The 21,946-nt window shown below is 35.0% G+C and overlaps 2 protein-coding genes across 2 annotated transcripts in view; one reads left to right on the top strand and one right to left on the bottom strand.

Moving 5' to 3' along the window:
- Positions 1-21,946, top strand: part of LOC127859356 (uncharacterized) — a 181,739-nt gene that overhangs the window by 73,754 nt on the left and 86,039 nt on the right. The gene's annotated exons all lie outside the window — the stretch shown is intronic.
- Positions 1-21,946, bottom strand: part of LOC127859355 (BTB/POZ domain-containing protein 16-like) — a 77,917-nt gene that overhangs the window by 7,924 nt on the left and 48,047 nt on the right. The window contains exons 7-8 of the mRNA XM_052396709.1: positions 4,895-5,069; positions 4,298-4,476 (exon numbers count right to left, since the gene is read on the bottom strand). Of these exons, the coding sequence (XP_052252669.1) occupies positions 4,298-4,476; positions 4,895-5,069 (354 nt within the window). The remainder of the gene's footprint in view (positions 1-4,297; positions 4,477-4,894; positions 5,070-21,946) is intronic.

Below are 21,946 nucleotides of genomic sequence, written 5' to 3'. Positions count from 1 at the left end.
TACAAGCACACATGATATAATTCATACTTAATAATGCGTAGTTATTTCTAACATAACATTTCCAGTTTTTTAAATAAATAAATGCTCCATAAGGGTGATCTCGGTAATTTTACACATTGAAGCTTCCACTTGCTCTTGTCAAGACCGCATTTCCGAAATGGTATATATTTAATTAATCTAACTTATGGATACCGAACGTCAGAGTTACATAAAACCTATTCACACCGTTTTTGAAATATTATGTGATAATCAGATCGATAACATAAACTATTTAAATCTGCTAGTATCCGATAAAAATATATTATTATTGTCTTTGACAGTGTTGACGTTCAGTTGTTCGTGGTGACGACCGCATGCATTTATACATCTCTTACACTTCTCAAGATCTCTTTTCTGCTTTGGAAACGATATAAATTAAATGTCACCAACTAATCTTTCAGTATATCGATTGTCCGAGTTACATAGTCCCCATCGACACAGTTTAACCATTTTTAATCTACTTTTTTAAAGAGGAAAACAAAAGAAACTCGCTAAAGTAAAAGTGAACCTATACATAGCTTGTCTAGAAAATGGCGGACAGTTCATTGCTAACTAACGCGCCCGATTAATCGATCGCTGATTGGTAGATCAGTTCTTAGATAAGAACTTGATTGACAGGCGGCGTCATGTCAATTTCAACAAACTAAGAAGAGAACTATTACATGTCACTTCATACCAAATTTGGTAGCCCTATGCCATACAGTTATGGTCAAGAATATTTTAAAAGTTTTCACAAAATAGGCCTTATATAAGCATATGTTCAATTTTGTGACCCTCAGGGCAGGGTCAAACTTGACCCCAGGGGCATAATTTGAAAAAACTTGGTAGAGGACTATAAGATGTCACTACAAATTTGGTAGCCCTAGGCCCAATGGTTATGGACAGAAAGATTTGAAAAGTTTTCACAAAATAGGCCTTATATAAGCATATTTTCAATTTGGTGACCCCCGGGGCAGGGTCAAATTTGACCCGAGGGGCATAATTTGAAAAAATATGGTAGAGGACAATTAGATGTCTCTACATACCAAATTTGATAGCCCTAGGCCCAATGGTTATGAATGAGGAGATTTTGAAAGTTTCACAAAATAGGCCTTATATTAGCATATGTTCAATTTTGTGACCCACGGGGCAGGGTCAAATTTGATCCTAGGGGCATAATTTGAAGAAATTTGGTAGAGGACTATTAGATGTCTCTACATACCAAATGTGATAGCCCTAGGCCCAATAGTTATGGGCAAGAAGAATTTGAAAGTTTTCACAAAATAGGCCTTATATAAGCATATGTTCAATTTTGACCCCCAGGGCAGGGTCAAATTTGACCATAGGGGCATAATTTGAAGAAATTTGGTAGAGGACTTTTAGATGTCACTACATACCAAATGTGATAGCACTAGGCCCAATGGTTATGGACGAGAAGATTTTGAAAGTTTTCACAAAATAGGCCTTATATAAGCAAATGTTCAATTTTGTGACCCCCGGGGCAGGGTCAAATTTGACCCCAGGGGCATAATTTGAAGAAATTAAGTAGAGGACTATTAGATGTTTCTACATACCAAATTTGATAGCACTAGGCCCAATGGTTATGGACGAGAAGATTTTGAAAGTTTTCACAAAATAGGCCTTATACATGTATAAGGATATGTTCAATTTAGTGACCCACGGGGCAGGGTCAAATTTAACCCCAGGAGCATAATTTGAAGAAATTTGGTAGAGGACAATTAGATCTCTACTACCAAATTTGATAGCCCTAGGCCCAATGGTTACAGACAAGAAGATTTTGAAAATTTTCACAAAATAGGCCGTATATAAGCATATGTTCAATTTTGTGACCCCCGGGGCAGGGTCAAATTTGACCCCAGGCGCATAATTTGAAGAAATTTGGTAGAGAACTATTAGATGTCTCTACATACCAAATTGATAGCCCTAGGCCCAATGATTATGGACGAGAAGATTTTGAAAGTTTTCACAAAATAGGCCTTAGCTAAGCAAATTTTCATTTTTGTGACCCCAGGGGCAGGGTCAAATTTGACCCCAGGGGCATAATTTGAACAAATTTGAAAGAGGTGCACCCCAGAAACATTCCTGTGAAATTTCATCAGAATTGGACCAGTAGATTAGGAGAAGAAGATGTGTTAGGAAAAGTTAACGCACGGACGCACGCACGACGGACACAGGACCATGACATAAGCCCCCCACTGGCCTCTGGCCAGTGGAACTAAAAATACTTTTAAATACATTCAAAAGCTTAGTGTGGAGGTGTCATAAAGATATTGTGTTCCTATTGATTTTTCACCAATAACAGAGCTGCATGGCAAGAATTGTACATGATAAAAACTTAAGCCTTATTATATTTTTCTCCAATCATTTCCAATCAATTATTGTCTAAATCAATGGAGAAAAATACTTATCATCACTGATACACTGAAGACTTTTTTACAACCCAAACACTTTTCAAACTGAATACACATGTATCTCAGTTATGAGTTAAGAAAATGATTTGAAATTTACATGTCATCATTTGACTACTTCTAAGCCAGCTGACAATACAATCATCGATTCTGTGACAATTGAACGCACCAGACGTGAGGTGTGTATGGTTCCATCTGTTTGCATGTGGAAATGGTGAAACTGATTTTTTTATTTAAAAAATGCAAACCGCGCATTTTGGCACATTGCAGGCTACCTGCAAGTGTATGTGTGACTTTTCTAACACAACACTTTTGAAAACTTGAGTATCTCAACTTATGAGTAAAGATTTTTTGTATATGTGATCATTTGACTACATTCATTGCAAGCTAATGATAAAATCATTCATAAGTGACGATCAGACACATATAGCACGTGAGGGTGGTTGCCTGCAATTTGCCAAAATGCGAGGTTACACTTCTGAATAATCATTTGAGCCATACATGTTAAAAATTAATTATATATTTTCTTGGTGAAATTGAAATAAATTTAGAATTATATCTTGTTTCATTTCCACGTGAAAAAAAGATGAAAACCATACAAACCCCATGTTCCAAACAGTCTGATCTTCATAGATGAATGTTTTTATTTTGATAGTTCCCAATATGTAGACAAATGATCACATGTAAAAAAATATTAAAAACCTTAACTCAAAGCTGTGATATTCAAGTTTGAAAAGTGTTGCGTTGGAAAAGTCTAAATTGAGCAAGACTATTGTCAAGCAATATAAGTCCCCTACCGGCTCCACCATTGTCAGAAATTCCACCATTTTCAGATTTTTGTTAAATATATTTGTTGCCATAGCAACCAAAATTTTGATTTAGGAACAAAATGAAATGACGTGCATAATGTCCATATCTATCGATGTTTCAAGATTCATGAAAAAATATTAAGAACTTTTAAAGTTATTGCAGGATCCAGAAAACCACCATTTCAGCATTATTTCTAGTCTATTTGTTGCCATAACAACCAGAATTTTTACGTAGGAACAAAATGAAATGACGTGCATAATGTCCATATTGACATCTATCCATGTTCCAAGTTTCATGGAAAAATATAAAGAACTATAAAGTTATCGCAGGATCCAGAAAAGTGTTACAGACAGACAGACAGATTGACTGACAGACTGACAGACCGGAGTGCAAACCATAAGTCCCCTCCGGTGAAACCGGTAGGAGACTAACAAACAAATTCAATGAATTGATATCCCCCGCCAATATGCTTCTTGACACAAACGTTTTTTGGACAATGCCCTTTCACCTCAATGTATGACCTTGACCTTAACCCTAGGATTATGGGTGTTGAATGTGAAGCAACCTTAGATGATTGAGAATAACTATGGCAAGTTTCATGGCTCTCGCTCATGTGTTAATGGAGATAAAGATCTAAGCTTATATTCAAAAGCATTTTTTCAAGATACAAAGGGCCATAACTCCATTATTAACAGATGGTGTACAATGCCATTTGACGTGCATCATCCTCTTATCCATATATATGCTCATATACAAGTTTCAAAGAAATCCGCCAAAGCACTTCCAAGATATGGCTCTGGACGGTGGGATGGACAGAAAGATTGACAGACGGACAGACAACGCCAAAACAATATCCCTCCGCCAATGGCGGGTAATTATAATGCCACACTTAACAACAAAATAATGAAGTTAAACTTTGTGTAATTTTGAAGTCAACTGTAGAAATACAGCTATGTTTATACCATGTTGTTCACTAAATGCAAGCTTGATACCGTTACAAGTAATAATGCCATAATTACACATAAGATAACCACAAGCACCTGTCTTCGTAATGAAGGGGTCGGCAATGTTAATCTGTATCAAGGTGACATTGTTCACGCGGGACTCCGATGTATGGGACGGGTGGTCAATGGCTCGCTCTCCGTCAACCATAGGGGGCGCTTGAATCTCCAGGCCTTCCACGGTGCTCAGACGGTTCGACATTTCACGGTACTCATTACTGGAAGGGACACAATTTATTACAAACACTGTTTATTAAATCAATTCTGATTCATGGAGTGGATAATGCAAATTCTGAACAAAAATGCATAGTTTGAATATAAATGCCTCAGTAACAGACTACCGTACATTGATTTTCTCCATATATATGGGTTAATGAAACCATTCCAATTTTTTATTACTTAAAAAAATAATTACCAAGCCTTCATCAAAACTAGACCTAAATGTTGTGCAACCATGCAATTAAAAGCTATTCTTATTAGTTTTAATGTTATATTATTTAAGCTATTTACACACCCTTTTTATTTGGAAACAAATAAAAACATCTAGAAGTTGCCCTTATTGCTGTAGTTAATAACCATGACAATAATTTCATTGATAATCATAATATATTATTTAGTTTTAAAAGCCAACTTAACCTGTAGAAGTTGCTCTTTTTGATGTAGTTGTCAAGGGTCTCCGAGGCAGCACTCTTGTAGTAGAGTTGGGGCCTGGGGTCGTCTGCACCAAGGAGGAGCGAGGTCAGGGTCTTGGACTTGCGCAGGAACGGCCGATGGAGCTCCCAGTCGAGACCCAGGCAGCGCAGTAGCACATCTGAATTGAGGAGAAATGTTAAGCGTGAGCAAATGATAGAATGCTAGACCCACATGCAGTTACATGTTTTTCATGCAAAAAAGGTCTTATTCCATATCGGGTCACAGTAGCTCCAGACAAGCCTTCACTATAGTCAATCATGGTTTCCTGGTCTGGACATAAACTGACAGTCAGTCCTGAACAGGGTGTGATAATGCGCAGGCTGGTCTGGAGCTATACTCGCCTCATATGACATTATACTTATCTTTGCATGAAGGTACTCACTGGATTAGCGTTACATATATTTCATTTTGTTAAGTGAGGCATCAAAATACTGAAATGTGAGCATTGGTGAGATATCAACCTCAGAAAGAATGCTTATTTGGACCACAATAATTGATACAGTACACGAATAACATATAGGTCATATACATGAATTAGTATCACTTATTTTACATTTGTGTTAATATAGATAGAACTGACCTGACTAAGTTTATAATATATAAATACATGTAAACATATAAATGTAATTATGTATGCTAGTATTATAATATTCTACACATACTATTAATGCATACCATTGCCACATATATTATGGTAAACTATATGTTATTATAGAAGTTTACACACCAATTTCCATTCATGATATTGTTTGTGATTATAATAAGAATGCATATTTATAAATACAATCATGCATGATACAATGCAATGTATACACGTGTTATCCCTATATAACACAGCTTATACCGTATATGTCCTTATTTACGCGTACTGCGCATGTTTTTTCAAGACCCCTGCGCGTTTAAATTCGAACCACTATTACCTATTCCTCATATTTGAACAGTGTAGCATTTTCATTACCTGCCGTTCACAACATTGTTTAATCCAATCGTATGACATAGTCTGCTGCAGACCCGCTACATCGCAATGTCCAATTTTAGGCAAATCGTCCGTGGATCCCATTTAATTTTCATTGACTTAAATATTTCCCCATTAAGAGATGCTCACCATTAAATCCAGTTTGACCCGGGTTTTTTGCGCCTTCACTGCGTCTAGTTGATAAGTATTTATAGTGTGACAAACAATACACTCGAACGCTCAATACCATACAGTTGGCGTCATCTGCGTTAAGCGCATGTGCATCGCATGACAACGTCCCTCACTGCTGCCTTGCACCAGAGTTAAATGCAGTCCTCGAGGAATATACATCGACAACATATATATGGATGTGGAAACAGACTATGATAGCGCTGGCCATTAGACAAATATCATTGGTTTGTCTCTAATTTAAGAAAAATAAAACACCCGGCTATATCTATAACATTTTCTTTACCTGCTGCTCACGACATTGTTTAATACAATCGTATGACATAGTCTGCTGCAGACCCATTACATCGCAATGTTCAATTTTAAACAAATCGTCACCTGTGCTGACAACAATAATTATTATTTTTGTTTGTTTGTAACCTACGTAGTATACTCGCATGGTAGCATATTTAAGCAGAGATCAGAAAATCATTGATACATGTATTCGTTGTTTCAATGCTTAGGGCCGAGTAATTTCGGCGAATCAAAACTCAACTTGCGTAAAAAACTAGCTCAATTAACCGTTAAACTCCACCTCTGTTCTCTGCAAATGATTTGAAAGCGGAGCTATGCATGTGCTATAATTTAATTGGACAATTGCCATTGAGGAACAAACACGCATTGGTTCGGCATGCTGATTGCTAGACAAAGAAAGCCAATTTTGTCGGCGAGAAATTTGTTGCTTTATTGCTTCAGACAGGAAGCGACTTTCCTTTGATGACGTCAAACTATTAATTTACACAGAGTGCAAATTTTCGGAAGACTTTACCTGACTCTTTGTTTACAATTCCAGTAAAAAACACTTGCTTACATTTAAGGTTGGATTAAATTATCAAAATAAAGCAAATGCGAAGCTGAGAAATATGATTAAATTAATTCGCGTCAGTTCAAATAAGACATTTTGCGTTGTAAATCAACGAGTTTTCATGACAACAAAAACTTAAACAAACAATACCACAACGACGCGGGGATCGATATACCTCGATTTTTTTCATGAAAGATCTCATAAGTCTAAGAGCAAACAAATAATTTGTATAGAGTAGTTTATCTTATATAAGATTTAAACAACGGGCATCGCATTGCAAATGGTGCGCATCGAATTACGGAAATGATGCACACTTTTTCGTGTAAATTAGGAAAGAGCGCACTGCACACCTTTATCCCGATCTCAGCAAATTACGGTGTCACTGTGTTGCAAACAAAATGGCCGCAGAAACGATGTTTTCAGATGTTATGTGTCATTCTTTAATGGATTATGGGCTACATAAATCTTATCTTATGGTTCCGATAAATTCTGATTAACCCCAGATAAGACGGCCTGCGCGTCTATTAGGGCATGAGCGTCAATAAGGACATATACGGTATACAGTCAATATCTAGACTTTGTTATCCATATTATTTAATCTCAAGGTCAGAGCAAGCAGGTGGCATTCGTGCAATTTGATATTTATTTTAAATATTTTACTTAACTTTCAAATAGCTACAGAAAAATCAAATTGATTCAAACAGTACCAACTTTCCAAAATTATAACGTTAAACAGTAAAAGCATAATTCCATGTGGCTTTCCATGACTACCTATTGACACTAACCCAAATTCATAAGAACATTAAATTACAATTACACATTGATAGTTTGCCAAAAAATAATTGCAACCTGTTAAAAATGTAGAAATGTATTAGAGTAAAACCTTCTCTGGAAACACCCAAAATTGGAATAACTAAGTGCTTTCGAATCGTTCACCTGCTTGCAATACCGTTCGGGTAAAAAACATGCAAAGCCCTTTACATCACACCCAGTCCATGTACTAACCGTGGTAATGGTGGATAGAAACCGGGCCAATAAGCCTATATCTATGTGCAGCTGAAAACCACATGATCATATATTGAACACATTAAACGATGGCAGAATTAATGACTAAGTTATACCTTCAAGTTCAAATATAAATGTGCAGTAAAATGTCATAAATCATGCACCCAGAATAGAGCTAGTATTCACCAACCCATTCTTAAACCAAAGACTTAAAATAAAGAATATTCTTATATTATGTAATGTTTTAGAGGCTGAGCTAATAATCAGTGAAGTATTTAATGGCATTACACAAATATAATTGCAAGGCTATTTGATTGGAACTGTTTGTTAATGAAATAAGCACCATGTTTAGCCTGTATATTCTCACTATCTGAAGTTTGTTTTCTTGGCTCTGAATCTATTCTTTATTCATAAATCTAAAAATTGATTGGTCAATACTGACCTAGGGTTAGTTTAAACCTATTTGTTTTAGCTTGATTGGGTAGAAAGCCTAAGACTTATTTGAAACGCTCTCGAGTCCGTTTCCTGGGACTAGAACAAGAACTTGGTGACTATGGCGGAAATCTAAAGAATGCTCCCAGAGTGGGATCAAACCCGTTACCTCCCGGTAGCAGGGTGGACACCATATCCTCAACGCCCACGGCGACCTAGGGTTGATGGACATAATGGGCAGACTAGGACTCCAGCTTTTACGAAGGTAAGCTTAAGGGCACCCTAAATACACATAAAATGTAGTGCTGATTTGCTAGTATTTGCTAACTAATGTGCAGCTGAAATTCTATAAAATGTAATTAATCATTTGCTTATTGAAACCAGAGCTTTTCACAATAGATACATATACCCTTACGTCGCATTGTCATATGTAGCAAGCTGTAATAATAATGTTAAAGAACTTTTGAGTTGAAAAATAGACATTTACTATTACATCATGTTTAACATAGAACAATAATACAAACAAGAGATGTGTTTGTCAGAAACACAATGACTCCTATTGCGCCGCTTTGAAGCCAAATATTTGACCTTTGACCTTGAAAGATGACCTTGACCTTTCACCACTCAAAATGTGCAGCTCTATTAGATACACATGCATGCCAAATATCAAGTTTCTATCTTCAATATTGCAAAAGTTATGACCAAGGTTAAAGTTTTGGGAGACACACCATGAATGACTGACTGACCAACTGACACAGTGACAGACAGACAGGCCAAATACAATATACCCCCGATCTTTCGGTCCGGGGTCATAATAAGTATCATAAAAACAATTGCAATGCATGTCAATTTTCATATTCTGGGTTGACAATAAGTGTAGATGTAATTCATCAGACATTAGTTTGTACTGACCAACAGACAGAGAGATGGAAGGATTTAATATCTTCATGAATCATGTACATGCACGAATAATAATAATAATACAAACATACATACATACACCCTTACATTTAATTAAACAATTTCCATTTTCAAGCTAGTTTTGTTGATCCTAACAACTTCAAAATAGTGGTTTTAGGTTGAATGTTTATTTAAAAGTACAATATTAATATTTCTTTATTAATGCAACCCACTACTCCAGTAATAACTGGAATTATACTGAGTTATATTTCAAGTAACTTTCTGAGATGTTGAAATGTCAGCTATCAGTCAGTGCAGCCTTGATGTTGGCTCCTGGCTTAATATTCTTAATGTCAAACACTGCCTGCAATCTTCATTTATTTTATTTATGACAAGCCATCAGTCAAAGTGAAATAGAAAATCAAATCTAAGATGGAATTTTATGCAGATATATTTTTGAATGAACAATTTTCGCTGCTTTGTTTTACAACTGATCGTTCCCATTCAACCAATTACTTATCTTCAAACTGAATTCAAATGAGCCTTGCTCTGGTAAAACTGGGCTTAATGAACATGAGTTAAGTGTTGTCCCAGAATAACCAGTGCAGTTTGCACAGGCTTATCAGGGACAACACTTTTGCAGTTATGGAATTTTTATTTTAAGGGATTCTGTTCTTAACAAAATCCAGTCTAGGCGTAAAGTGTCTTATCTGGGATGACACTTCACACATGCATTAAGCCCTGTTTTCATAGAGCGTGATTTAAATGCTAACAACAATTAGAAAGTCTGTTGACAGACTGTGAAACTTGAAAAACTAATGAAATTGGCACATTTTGGTTTAGAAGTAAAGCAGTCTTATGACAGTTGATAAAAATAGGATCTATTTTATGTTATTAGACCCCGACCGGTTTCACCGGAGGGGACTTATGGTTTGCGCATTGTGTGTCCGTCAGTCTGTCAGTCCGTCAGTTCGTCAGTCTGTGAGTCTGTCACACTTTCCTGGATCCTGTGATAACTTTTAAAGTTCTTAATATTTTGTCATGAAACTTGGAACATGGATAGATGGCAATATGGACATTATGCACATCATTTCATTTTGTTCCTACGTCTTAAATTCTGGTTGCTATGGCAACTATTTGTTATTAAGACTAGAAATACTGCTGAAAATGGTGGTTTTCTGGATCCTGCTATAACTTTAAAAGTTCTTAATATTTTTTCATGAAACTTGGAACATGAATAGATGGCAATATGGACATTATGCATGTCATTTCATTTTGTTCCCACGTCTAAAATTCTGGTTGCTATGGCAACAAATAAAACAAAAATCTGACAATGGTGGAATTTCTGACAATGGTGGAGCCGGTAGGGGACTTTTATTGCTTGGCAATAGTCTTGTTTTATCATGGGACCAGAAGCATCACTAATCAAAGAAATGTGCATTGATAATTTAGTGCAAGCAGATTAAAAAAAGTAGTTCCATCACAAAAGAATCCTGATTACACCATCTTAATATTCATGCCCTAAGCAAACTCAACAAAAACTGTAATGAAGACTGTAAATAGCTTATTTTAGAAGCAAAGCTAAAGAAGATTTAATATGACAATACATTAACAGTTTAATACCTTTTCAATACCATTAGATTACAGGCTAATAATATAATTTATCAGTGTATGATACATAAATCAAAAACCTTATGTCACACAATTATAACACAGGATATAAAGTAAAATAATAAATTACTAACTAATCCCAATACAGCATAAAAAGTAAGATCATTTCAAAGCAGTCATCTATGTCTCGAAACCCAGGATATAATAGCAAATAATAAAGGACTAGCACATCTCAAAACAACATAAAACAAAACATCATTGGCAAAGACAGTAATCTATGTCTCGAAAAAAAAATGGATTCAGGGGACAGCTTTTGAAGATAAATTTCACAATGTTATTACCCAGGATATAAAAGAAAATAATAAATGGCTAGCACTTCTTAAAGCACCATAAAAAGTAAAATCATTGTCAAAGACAGTAATCTATGTTGGGGAAAAATGCATTCAGGGGAGAATTTTGGAAGATATATATTTGCCTTCAGTAATATATGGAAAGTGGTTTTAAAGACATGACATTACTAATTGATTAGATCTGGGAATACCAGATCACATATTTTATCACCGTACGACACCGACACTGACACCCAATAATGCCAGTTAATCAGATCAGACAAAGAGCCAGAACACTGCATAAAAAGACAGATGCGGTCAAGGAACTAAGGTGGCGTCTTACCAGTGCACATTAAGGTCGCATTGGTCAGTACATGTGCACTGGTATATTGGGATAAAAATGATGTATTTGGTGAATACCTGGGCAACATGAGAATAAAGTTTACCTTAATTGGCTCAAAATTTAATTTTTCCCAAGAAAGGGCACAGGGGCAGCTAAGCATATACATGCAGTCGTAAATAAAATACAGTTGTAAATAAAATACACACACAAGTATGTTGGATGATTTCCGCCAATTGTTCTGGCTTGTTGTCGGGTTTGACACTTATGAAAAGTTGCTTTCTATAACAGGCTGTGAATAAATTGACTACAAACTGATGACACAAAAAGTGGTTACATATCTTACAATACACTGAAAAGAAAAAGTTGCAGTCAAGCTAACAGTACACTGATACTATATTCTCATCTAAAAATACAGTAATTACTAACGTTTTCAGAAAATATAAAATTTCAGACACACCATTTTTTTTAGCCAAAATGATCATGTTTTGTGACTCCACACTTCAGACATACATGTTTTTGACCATAATTAATGCCAGTATATTTTACAGTGCTAATTTACCAGATTTCTGCCCTGTTTTCACTTATCTCAGGGTGCAGGATCAAGTGACTTTTGGGGGTTCCACTTTTTAACTTGATTGGATTTTACAAGACGGTAAGTGGTGTTTTATTTCAAAAAACTTTTTAAATCAAGTTTTCTTTAGAATTTCGACTTGTGCATAAAAGACAGATTTTTAGGCTGCTTATGGCAATGTCAAATACATCAGAATTACTTTATTTAATAAGCATGTGTTCTTGTTCACAATTTTTATTTTTATGCCCCCGAAGGAGGGTATATAGTGATCGGACCGTCCGTCTGTCTGTCCGTCTGTCCCTCTGTCACACTTTGCGTTAAGGTTTCGCGTTAAGATTTTGAAAAATGCTCATAACTTCTATGTCACTTCAGATAGCAACTTGATATTTGGCATGCATGTGTATCTCATGGAGCTGCACATTTTGAGTGGTAAAAGGTCATGGTCAAGGTCATCCTTCAAGGTCAAAGGTCAAATATATGGCTTCAAAGTGGCGCAGAAGGGGCATTGTGTTTCTGACAAACACATCACTTGTTTCCTGCATATGTTGTACACGGTTAATGGCCGGTTATGTTTCATGAAACGTAAAATTTGGTCACAGATTTTAGATGTATTCAAGGATTATATTCTTATACCTTTAGATATCAGCACAAAATGCAAGAAAAACTGTATTGTATGCACTATATATTTTTGCAAATGCATTTCAATAACTTGAGAAAAAAAAAAGTTCTTCTGTCCAGCCAGTGTGTAAACCCCTGAAAACCCCGTTGATTCTGCACCCTGTATCTGCTGATCCTTCTGTTTTTACAAAAGGATTAAGGTTATAAAACCCGGCAGATGAATGCCTGAGGGCAATGGACCATAACATTTGTGTTATAGAGGAAAATTATACAGTGTTAGGAAAGCAGTATGTTTATTTATTTATTTTTCTTTTAAAAATACTATTTCAGGTAAAAGATTGCAAATATGTGATGTTAAATTTATTTAAAACCAGAGAAAGGAGAGTTCAACATAATAAACATATGGCACATTGATTTATTGTTGATATATTTTCAAGATAATAATAAACAAACATACATAACATACCTGTCTCTAAACTTTCCAACATATGTATTGTGTGAATAATTTTAATATCTAACACAAAAACATAGAGTAATAATGGTTCTTCCGACAACATGTGTTCAACAAAATACTTTAAGAAATTTTAAGCACTTTTTCTTACTAAAAATTATCTGGTAGCAAAACAAACTGGAAATGATTTTAACTTCTTATTCTGACAATTAATTGGAAAACAACACTATAATTGAGCTTTATGGGCAAACAATACTTGAATTCTTCTTGGACGTGTAACATAAAGTAAAATTACAATGCCTTAAAGTTATAACTAGTACACATGTGTAGTCTATAAATAAAAGGTAAAGTATGCTTATCTTTAAAATACCTAGGCCAAGTTTGAATCTGGGTGAAATGGGGTAAACAACTAGATCACCAGGACTACAGCAATTCCAAGAACTCAGGTGAGCGCTTAAGGGCCATCATGGCCCTCTAGATTCAAGGTTGTACCTAATTATTTTTTAATGCGTAACAAGAGCTGTCTCCATCGGAAGACATATGCCCCCGAAAAATGCTTTTTCGAAACCTAAACGCAGATTTCGAAACCTAAACGCGGACCCTAGGTTCAAGGTCAAGGTCAAAAGGGTCAAAATTGCGAGCGTATGGGAAGGCCTTGTCCATATACACATGCATACCAAATATGAAGGTAACATCTAAAGAGACATAGAAGTTAGGAGCATTTTTCGAAACCTAAACACAAAAGTGTGGCGGACAGACAAGACAGACGGACAGACAGACATACAGACGGATGGACGGACGGACGGACGGAGGAACAGTGCAACTGCTATATGCCACCCTAGAGGGTATATGTTCATGATACATTAAAGGGACTGTCAACCACGAATGACGAAAAAGAAAAGTTCTAATATATCGTGTTTTTTTTCACAATTATTAGTTTATATTGATTAATATTTCACGACTGGTATATAACATTACTTGAAAAAAGTTTATATTTTCAGTATATTCGGTTATAAAATTTTGCGATGTGATAAGTGACATAACGATATACACACTTTAAATAACACAAGTAGATTGATCATTATTTATATATACAGTACAGCCAACGCGGCACAAACAAAATCCGCGGCTACGCCACGGCAAGATTATTAGTATGCGGCAGCCGAATCGTGTGTTCACGCGGCGTTTCGCTGTGGCACTCTGCATCGCTCCGCGCAACGACGCCGAGTCTGTATTAACTCCGCGTACTTTTGCGGAGTAAATCCGCTGCATACGTACGCGGCGGATCGAGTGAAAAGATATCAACCTACATGTTCATACATGTATGCGTAGCGTAGAAACCAAGATTTACGCTGGTTTCATAATTATTATTTTCACGTTTTAATAAGCAATATGACAATGCCCTTTAACAAATTATCGTTGAATTAATTACGCGCAACTGTTAATGTTTCGTTCGATTATCAAATTATCATTATTAAATTTGAAATCCGAAACACACTTCCAAATTTTAATGCTAACGCGACCTTTGGCAAATTCTAGCATAAAAAAAACAGTGCTAAAATATCCTTTGTTTCATAAAAAGCGCGCAAAAATTATGCAGACATGTAGAACGTCATTTGGAAATTAGTGTGGGTGTATTTTGTGTTGTATAAATACATGAACATCACGTCAGGCGTAAATCGCGTATTCGGTGCAAAAAAAACACGCCCCGATTAGACGTTATTTCATCATCTCTATAAACAGTAACAAATGCCAAAATGTATTTGATACTTAAAGAAATATGGAGAATGTTTGTGTATCGTAAATATTAACCGGCATTTGCTTTAAAACTGGAATATACGGGTTATCGGGTAATTAGTAGTGATATTAACTGTATAATATGAACAAAATAAAACGTGTTTATATACGCATATTCAAACAATAGTTATAATAAGCTGATAATTAACAAAACAACAAATACGTCTTCACGGTCTTGATTATTGATGTGGCTTCAAACTGCTAATTTTCTCAACTTAAATGTTATAGCAAAATCAACATGCAATTAATTTATAAATCCACCATATGCTGGAGCCTTGACCACTAGTATAAGCGAAAACATAATTACGTGACCTTGTTTATGTGTGAAATACATACACTACGGGTGGGAAACAAACTTAATTGGCCAGACACATTAACTATGCTTACATGTATATGCTAATACAATCCGCGCACAAAAAAATTATTATGATTTTAATTATTATTATAATTGTTCTTTCAAAATTTGTTAACTACATGTAACTAATAATTATACAAAGATTTTTTATTTCATGATGCGCATCGACTCGGCATCATGTCGCGGATCGCGGCATGCCTCGGCGGACAGATGCGAAGCTTTGCGGCGAAATGCAACTTGCCGCAGCATACTGACGCGGCTTCAACGACTGACGCGGCATCGACTTGTTTCGCCTTGCCGCCGCGGATCTCGAAAAACGTTTGTTCCGCGTTGGCTGTACTGTATATATACAATTCACTACCCATGCACAATTTGCATTCCTGGGTTTACCGCATGACGATGATGATCAATCTACTGGCGTTATTTATAGTTAACTAGTAGCTACCTGGTAGACATACCCAGTAAAATGTTTTACCGAATATACTGAAAATATGAAAACTTAACAACTTTTTTTCAAGTAATATTATATACCAGTCGTGATATTTTAATCAATATAAACTGATAATTGTAAAAAATACATTATTTTTCAACTTTTATTTTTCTTTGTCGTCGTGGTTGACAGTCCCTTTAATGCGTTTATTATAAAATAAGCATATATAATTTGCAGCTTGTACCTGCAACAAATTTTTAAAAAGTGACAGCAAAAATTGAAAATGTTATATGATGTGAGCATCCAATCTCTAATATTGAAGAATCTAATAAAATGAAAGAAGTTCTAAACAAATCTGATTTCCACTTATCACTTCTACAAAATCCAAAATATTATTTGTAAAAAAATTGTTTCCATATACCTTTTAGGTTCTACCAATGCAAAGAAGATTACCTTTATTTATGTTACTTCTCTTTAACCGTTTCTAAATTAAATACAGATGCAAGGTATCAACAAACATTAAAAGTGCCATGATAATTTTTTACTCAAATATCAACAAAAAAATCTGTACACTAAATAAAGAACTGTAGCTGCTTCATTAATTCCAGCAAAACATTTATGCTTTACCCTAATGTTTTCAAATAAACCAATCCGATGGATAATCAATGCTGATTGCTACTGGCTTGAACATTATTGATGTATACAGATTTTGAATTTGCACAAATTCACATTTACAGAGTGATTTGCATTTTAAATTCATAACCCAAAAACTGTCAGTCAGCTAAGGGACAGCAAATTGAGATATTGTCATTTAATATTCACAAACATAAGAAAATCATATTTGCTGGAATTTCGTCTAGGTAATTTATAGAATATTAACAAAAATTTAGGGCTTGATCTCACATATCTACAAATGGAACTATAACAATTGAAATCTCAAATTAGGTCTACTTTCCAATTGGATTATTAATTATGATTTACTATAGCCGATCAATAAAAACAAGAAAAAAATCACTGATTGTAGCTGAAATGAAAACGGTTTACTCAGCGACAATGTCAGTAAAAAGAGTTGTCTTTGAAAAGACATAACAACTATATCACTATACATATCTGTGGCAATACAAACACAGGGCCGTACGCAGGATTTTTTGACTGGAGGGGGGGGCCCAACCGGTGAGAATTTGGAAGGGGTACCTCCCTATTTATATAAAAAAAAAAAACATTGAATTTGGCACTTTGCAAGGTAATTTTAATGCTTATACAAACCTTATTTTGTGATATTAATTTATGGAATATAACAAGTAAATCAGCACATTTCGGAAGTCTTAAGCTTTAAACATTGGTGTGAATATGAAACTTACAGGTTTAAACTAATGACGATTATCCATATCACCTCTCTAATTGCTTCCACTTTTTTTTTTTCACAAATCAAAAACTTCAAAGTTTTTTTTTTATTTTTGAGAAAAAACCTTGCCTTTTTAAGGGGCAAAATTGCGCGAAACGCCTTATTTTTAGGGAAATAATGAAAGTCTAAAATAATCAATTTAACATATTTTACTGTTTTCAAACAAATTCAAGGCAACAGATAAATTAATAATTCAATATTTTTCTACACTGGATCAGGTTAACTAATATAATAAGATCGATTTGTTGTTTCAATTTTACTTATTTTTTTACCAATGAACCATTAATAGGTTGACATTATACTCAGTTCTCGGTACTCAATTATTTTAAATACTGAATTCTGCCAAATTCTTATCTGTTGCTGGACAAATTTATGAATCTGTATTTCTTTTCAACAAACATGTTAACTATCTATCTGTAGTCTTTTTTAGTGATTTCCGTTCAAAAATGATAAATACTCAGTTTTAATACCTTTGTCAGAGTTGATGTTCCCGTTCAAATTCAGGGCCCCATTCACAATGTAAAAAAGTACATAATATTCCCAATTGGGACCTAACAATTTCCATTTAAAGGTTTCCAAAAAAAAAATCAAACTTTTAGAGGGGAAATATACGTCTAGGGAATATGGCCCCTTCTCAAAGAAGGAAAAAAAACCTGCGTCAGCAATTATCAGACTATAGTCTACGACCTCCTGTAGCAGTTGCTTCCATTTGCTGCTATTCTTTCCTTGACTAATCAAATTACATGTTACATCAGCCATCGATAGATGAAGCATTCAGGATCACAATGGGGGACTGATCGCGGGTGTGTGTAGAAGGCGATAAGAAAACATTGCCTAGGGGCTTATCTCCATTGGCAAGCGCTAATCCCCTTGTTTATCAGGGACAATAAAACATAGCTGCTGTTTGTATTGAGGAAAAGTGTACTGTGGGCCTTTTCATGAGAGAAAATATTGCAGTGGGCCCATTATTTAAAAAAAAATCATAATTCCACAGCCAGCTGGGGGGCCCGGGCCCCTGGGCCCATGGCCTGGGTACGGGCCTGCAAACATGTCATTTAAATATAAGTTAGTATTATTTGTATAGACACTATATACATTGGACAGACTAAAACATTCTATTTGACAGAGTCAGGTAATCAGAAGAACAGTTGACACAATATAGTTCATTCTATAAGCTTGAGCATAAATGAACAGTAGTCTGAACATTTCACCAACGATATGTTGCCATCACTTATTGAATGGGACTTTAACCCACAATTTGTTCCCATCACTTAATATTGAATGAGACTTTCACCCACAATTTGTTGCCATTACTTATTGAATGTGACTTTCACCCACAATTTGTTGCTATCACTTATTGAATGTGACAATATATCTAATGACACAGTCTTTTAAGTATTTCATGGAATTTATTTTCATTAAAAATGTTTGAACATAATTTGCAACTAGAATACTTAAGATTCCTCATTTGTTTTAATGTATGCATGGTTTCACTAATGAAAGCCTATTAACAAGCTTCATAAATTTCAAATTAATCAGATCTTAAAGACTGATTGTTCCCAAGAAAACAGCATTATGTTTCCATGGCAACAGTGTGGTGTCTGAGACAGTTTCTCACTATGAGTGAAAACTTGTGTTAAGTACTCCAGTCATATCTTACCCATCTTTTTGCAAATCCATTGTCACAAAATAAACAGCGCGCTTACTTCCTGGGTCCTATTCACCTCTCTAAAAAATTCTGTAGCCAAATTCACTTTTCTTAAAGTTGGAATTCTGAACATCTAGGATATTTCATTGGTGATTTTGAGAAAGAGTTGTAGCCAAATGTGTACACACACGCACTCCGTTTTCCGAAACTATGAATAAGTAACAATATGTCCATCGCAACTGTTACACAATTGTTTGAGAGAGTGACAAAATCAAAGAAGTTCATTGCTGATCAGGCATCAACAAAAGTACTTAGCTTGAATGTGTTCTTATAGGCTGGTGATAACCCGTCTGTAGATCTGCCATAGTCATTAGCACTTTTCTATGGAATTCCATAGAAAATATTATGGAATTCTACGGAAATCGATGGAAATCCATGGAATTTGATGGAATTCCATCCACTTGCCAATTTTCCATCTGAAGCTGTTATGGAGTTCCACGGAATCTCGACTAAAATTCCATGCATTTCCACGGAATGTATGGAAAACACCATGGAAAGTTGGACTTAGCCATTTTTTTCAACGGAAATCGTTATGGAAAATAACTTATACATTTTCTTGGATGGAAATCAATGGAAAATAACTTAGAAAATTTTCGCTGGTTGTCTGAAATGTATTTGTAGTTTAATACATGTATGAATTTATTTGCATCATGTATTTTGTATTTGAAAGAAAATGCAATAAAGATAATTATAAATTTGTTCTAGAAATTGGAACAGTTCTGGAACTGTTCCATATTTGTGTTCTAAAACGTATGTTCTGGAATTGTTCCAAAACAGGTTTTTTAGAATAAATCCAGAACATTTGTGGAAAATGGCTTAGGACTGAAACTGTTCCAATTATTTCAAGAACCTTTTTAGAACATTTCAAGGACAAAATATGGTCAAAAATTTCTAAAAATGTTTTAAAATGTAGTTCTAGAACACATCTAGAACGCTTTAAGAACCAGTAAGTTCTACAAAAGTTCTAATGGGGAATAAGAACACATATACAACACCTTACACTTACAAATAGCCAAATAGACTTCATAGTAGCGACAGCAGCAGCAGCAGTAGTAGTAATAGTTGTAGATGTAGTGGCTGTATTAGTAGTAGTAGTTGTTGTTGTTGTAGTAGGTGTTGTTGTTGTAGTAATTGATGTAGTAGCAGTAGTGTTTTTTATATCAGTAGAGGTTGTGGTGGTAGTAGTAGTAGTAGAAGTAGTAGCATAAACAGTTTCTGTAGCAATAGTAGTAGCAATAGAAGTAGCAGTAGTAGCAGTTGTTGCAGTAGTAGCAGTTGTTGCTGCTGCTGTTGCTGCTGTTGTTGTTGCTGCTGTTATTGTTGCTGTTGTTGTTGTTGGTGTTGTTGTTAATGCTGTAGTAATTAAAGTAGTAGTTCTGCAGAAGTAGGAGTAGTTGTTACTTTCAAAGCAATTTCTACAAGTTTAAATTCCTTAACCCTGTCCAAGTGGTATACACACTGTTTTTTCTCAATATCAAACTTAGCCAGTCCAGGTTGTCAAATAACAATCTATCTGATAAGCCAAGCATGTGTTGTTCATCAGATGTTGGGTATGTTTGCTGCAAATCTATTGGTTATAAGATATAACAGCCTTTTCTAATTGGCTGAATTCAAATACAGAAAGTTTACCTATTAGATTGAAACATGAAACATGGTGGACAATGTACTGGTTTAACTTGTTAAAATAAAGTTAAAAAATTTAACAAACAGAAGAGTTCATTAGTTTTTCCATTAAAAACACTTTCTTAAAATACTTATGTATTTATATCATTTGGAAAGTGACATAAAATATTGCTAAAGAGTGATGCATACAGTGTTTGAGTAGTCTGTCTAGGAATAGAACAACAACTGAAGGTTTGTGATTTTTATTATTTCTAAATATTCCTTTAAATTTAATCTTCTTATGACATTATTGTAGACCTTTTTATGTGATATTTGAGGTTTTAGTATGGCAAATATTAGTTTAAAAGCAGCTGTCACCCAAATTTTCACTTAGTGGAGTTTGCAGGTTGAAAAAGGAAGTAATAAGACCTATGTGGAGAAATTAATAACGTTGAATGTAGTATTGGAATTTTATCATGCAAGGTTATGGAACTGAGGCTAAGGAAGTTTTGTACTGTGCATGTTGAGCACTCAATGCTCATTAATGGTGTTAATGTTTATTATTATCCCCCACCATAGGCGAAGGAATATTGTTTTGGCGTTGTCTGTCCGTCCGTCTGTCCGTCTTTCCATCCGTCCGTAGCCATATCTTGGAAGTGTTTTGGCAGATTTCACTGAAACTTGTTATGAGTATGTATATGGATAAGAGGATGATGCATGCCAAATGGTATTGTACACCATTAGTTAATAACAGAGTTATGGCCCTTTGTATCTTGAAAAAATGCTTTTTTGTGTGTCCAAGGCCATATCCTGGAAGTTCTTCGGCGGATTTCATTGAAACCTGGTTCGAGTATATATATGGATAAGAGGATGATGCACGCCAAATGGAATTGTACACCATCTGTTAAAAACGGGGTTATGGCCCTTTGTATCTTTAAAAAATGCTTGTTTGAGTGTCAAATATAATACTTATGTGTCCAGAAGCATGGTGGCGGGGGATATCAATTCAACGTATTTGCTTGTAAATAAAAAATTAAACCAATGGAATTGGTTTTTAGGTATCTGAGTGTGCATTTTCATACCAATAGAATTACACATCATTCTAATTATAGCAATAATAAATTTGTACTAATCATACCAACAAATTAAGTTATGCTTACTGCTTTGCGATGTATTCACTTCGTTTTTAGTTCTCTTTCTAAAGACCATTTAACAACTTAATATTTAAAACAATTCATGAATTACGTTCCCTATACATTTTCATTATGTGCTTTAATTACCATTGACCAGTTGATGGAAGATACTGCAGAGTTTGGCAGGGAAATAATCCAACAGCAAAGCGGCTCTTTAAGCGCATTTACCTAGAGGACTTACAGGGCCACAAATTCATGGTAAATATTGTCATGCCCTGGGCTAGATAAGTTATTTAATGTTAACCACCTGAAAGTAT

The sequence above is a fragment of the Dreissena polymorpha genome, chromosome 15, assembly GCF_020536995.1.
Source record: "Dreissena polymorpha isolate Duluth1 chromosome 15, UMN_Dpol_1.0, whole genome shotgun sequence".
In the NCBI taxonomy this organism is placed as follows: Eukaryota; Metazoa; Mollusca; class Bivalvia; order Myida; family Dreissenidae; genus Dreissena; species Dreissena polymorpha.
The sequence above is the reverse complement of the archived record's forward strand: the minus strand, read 5'-3'. Positions and strand labels throughout refer to the sequence as shown.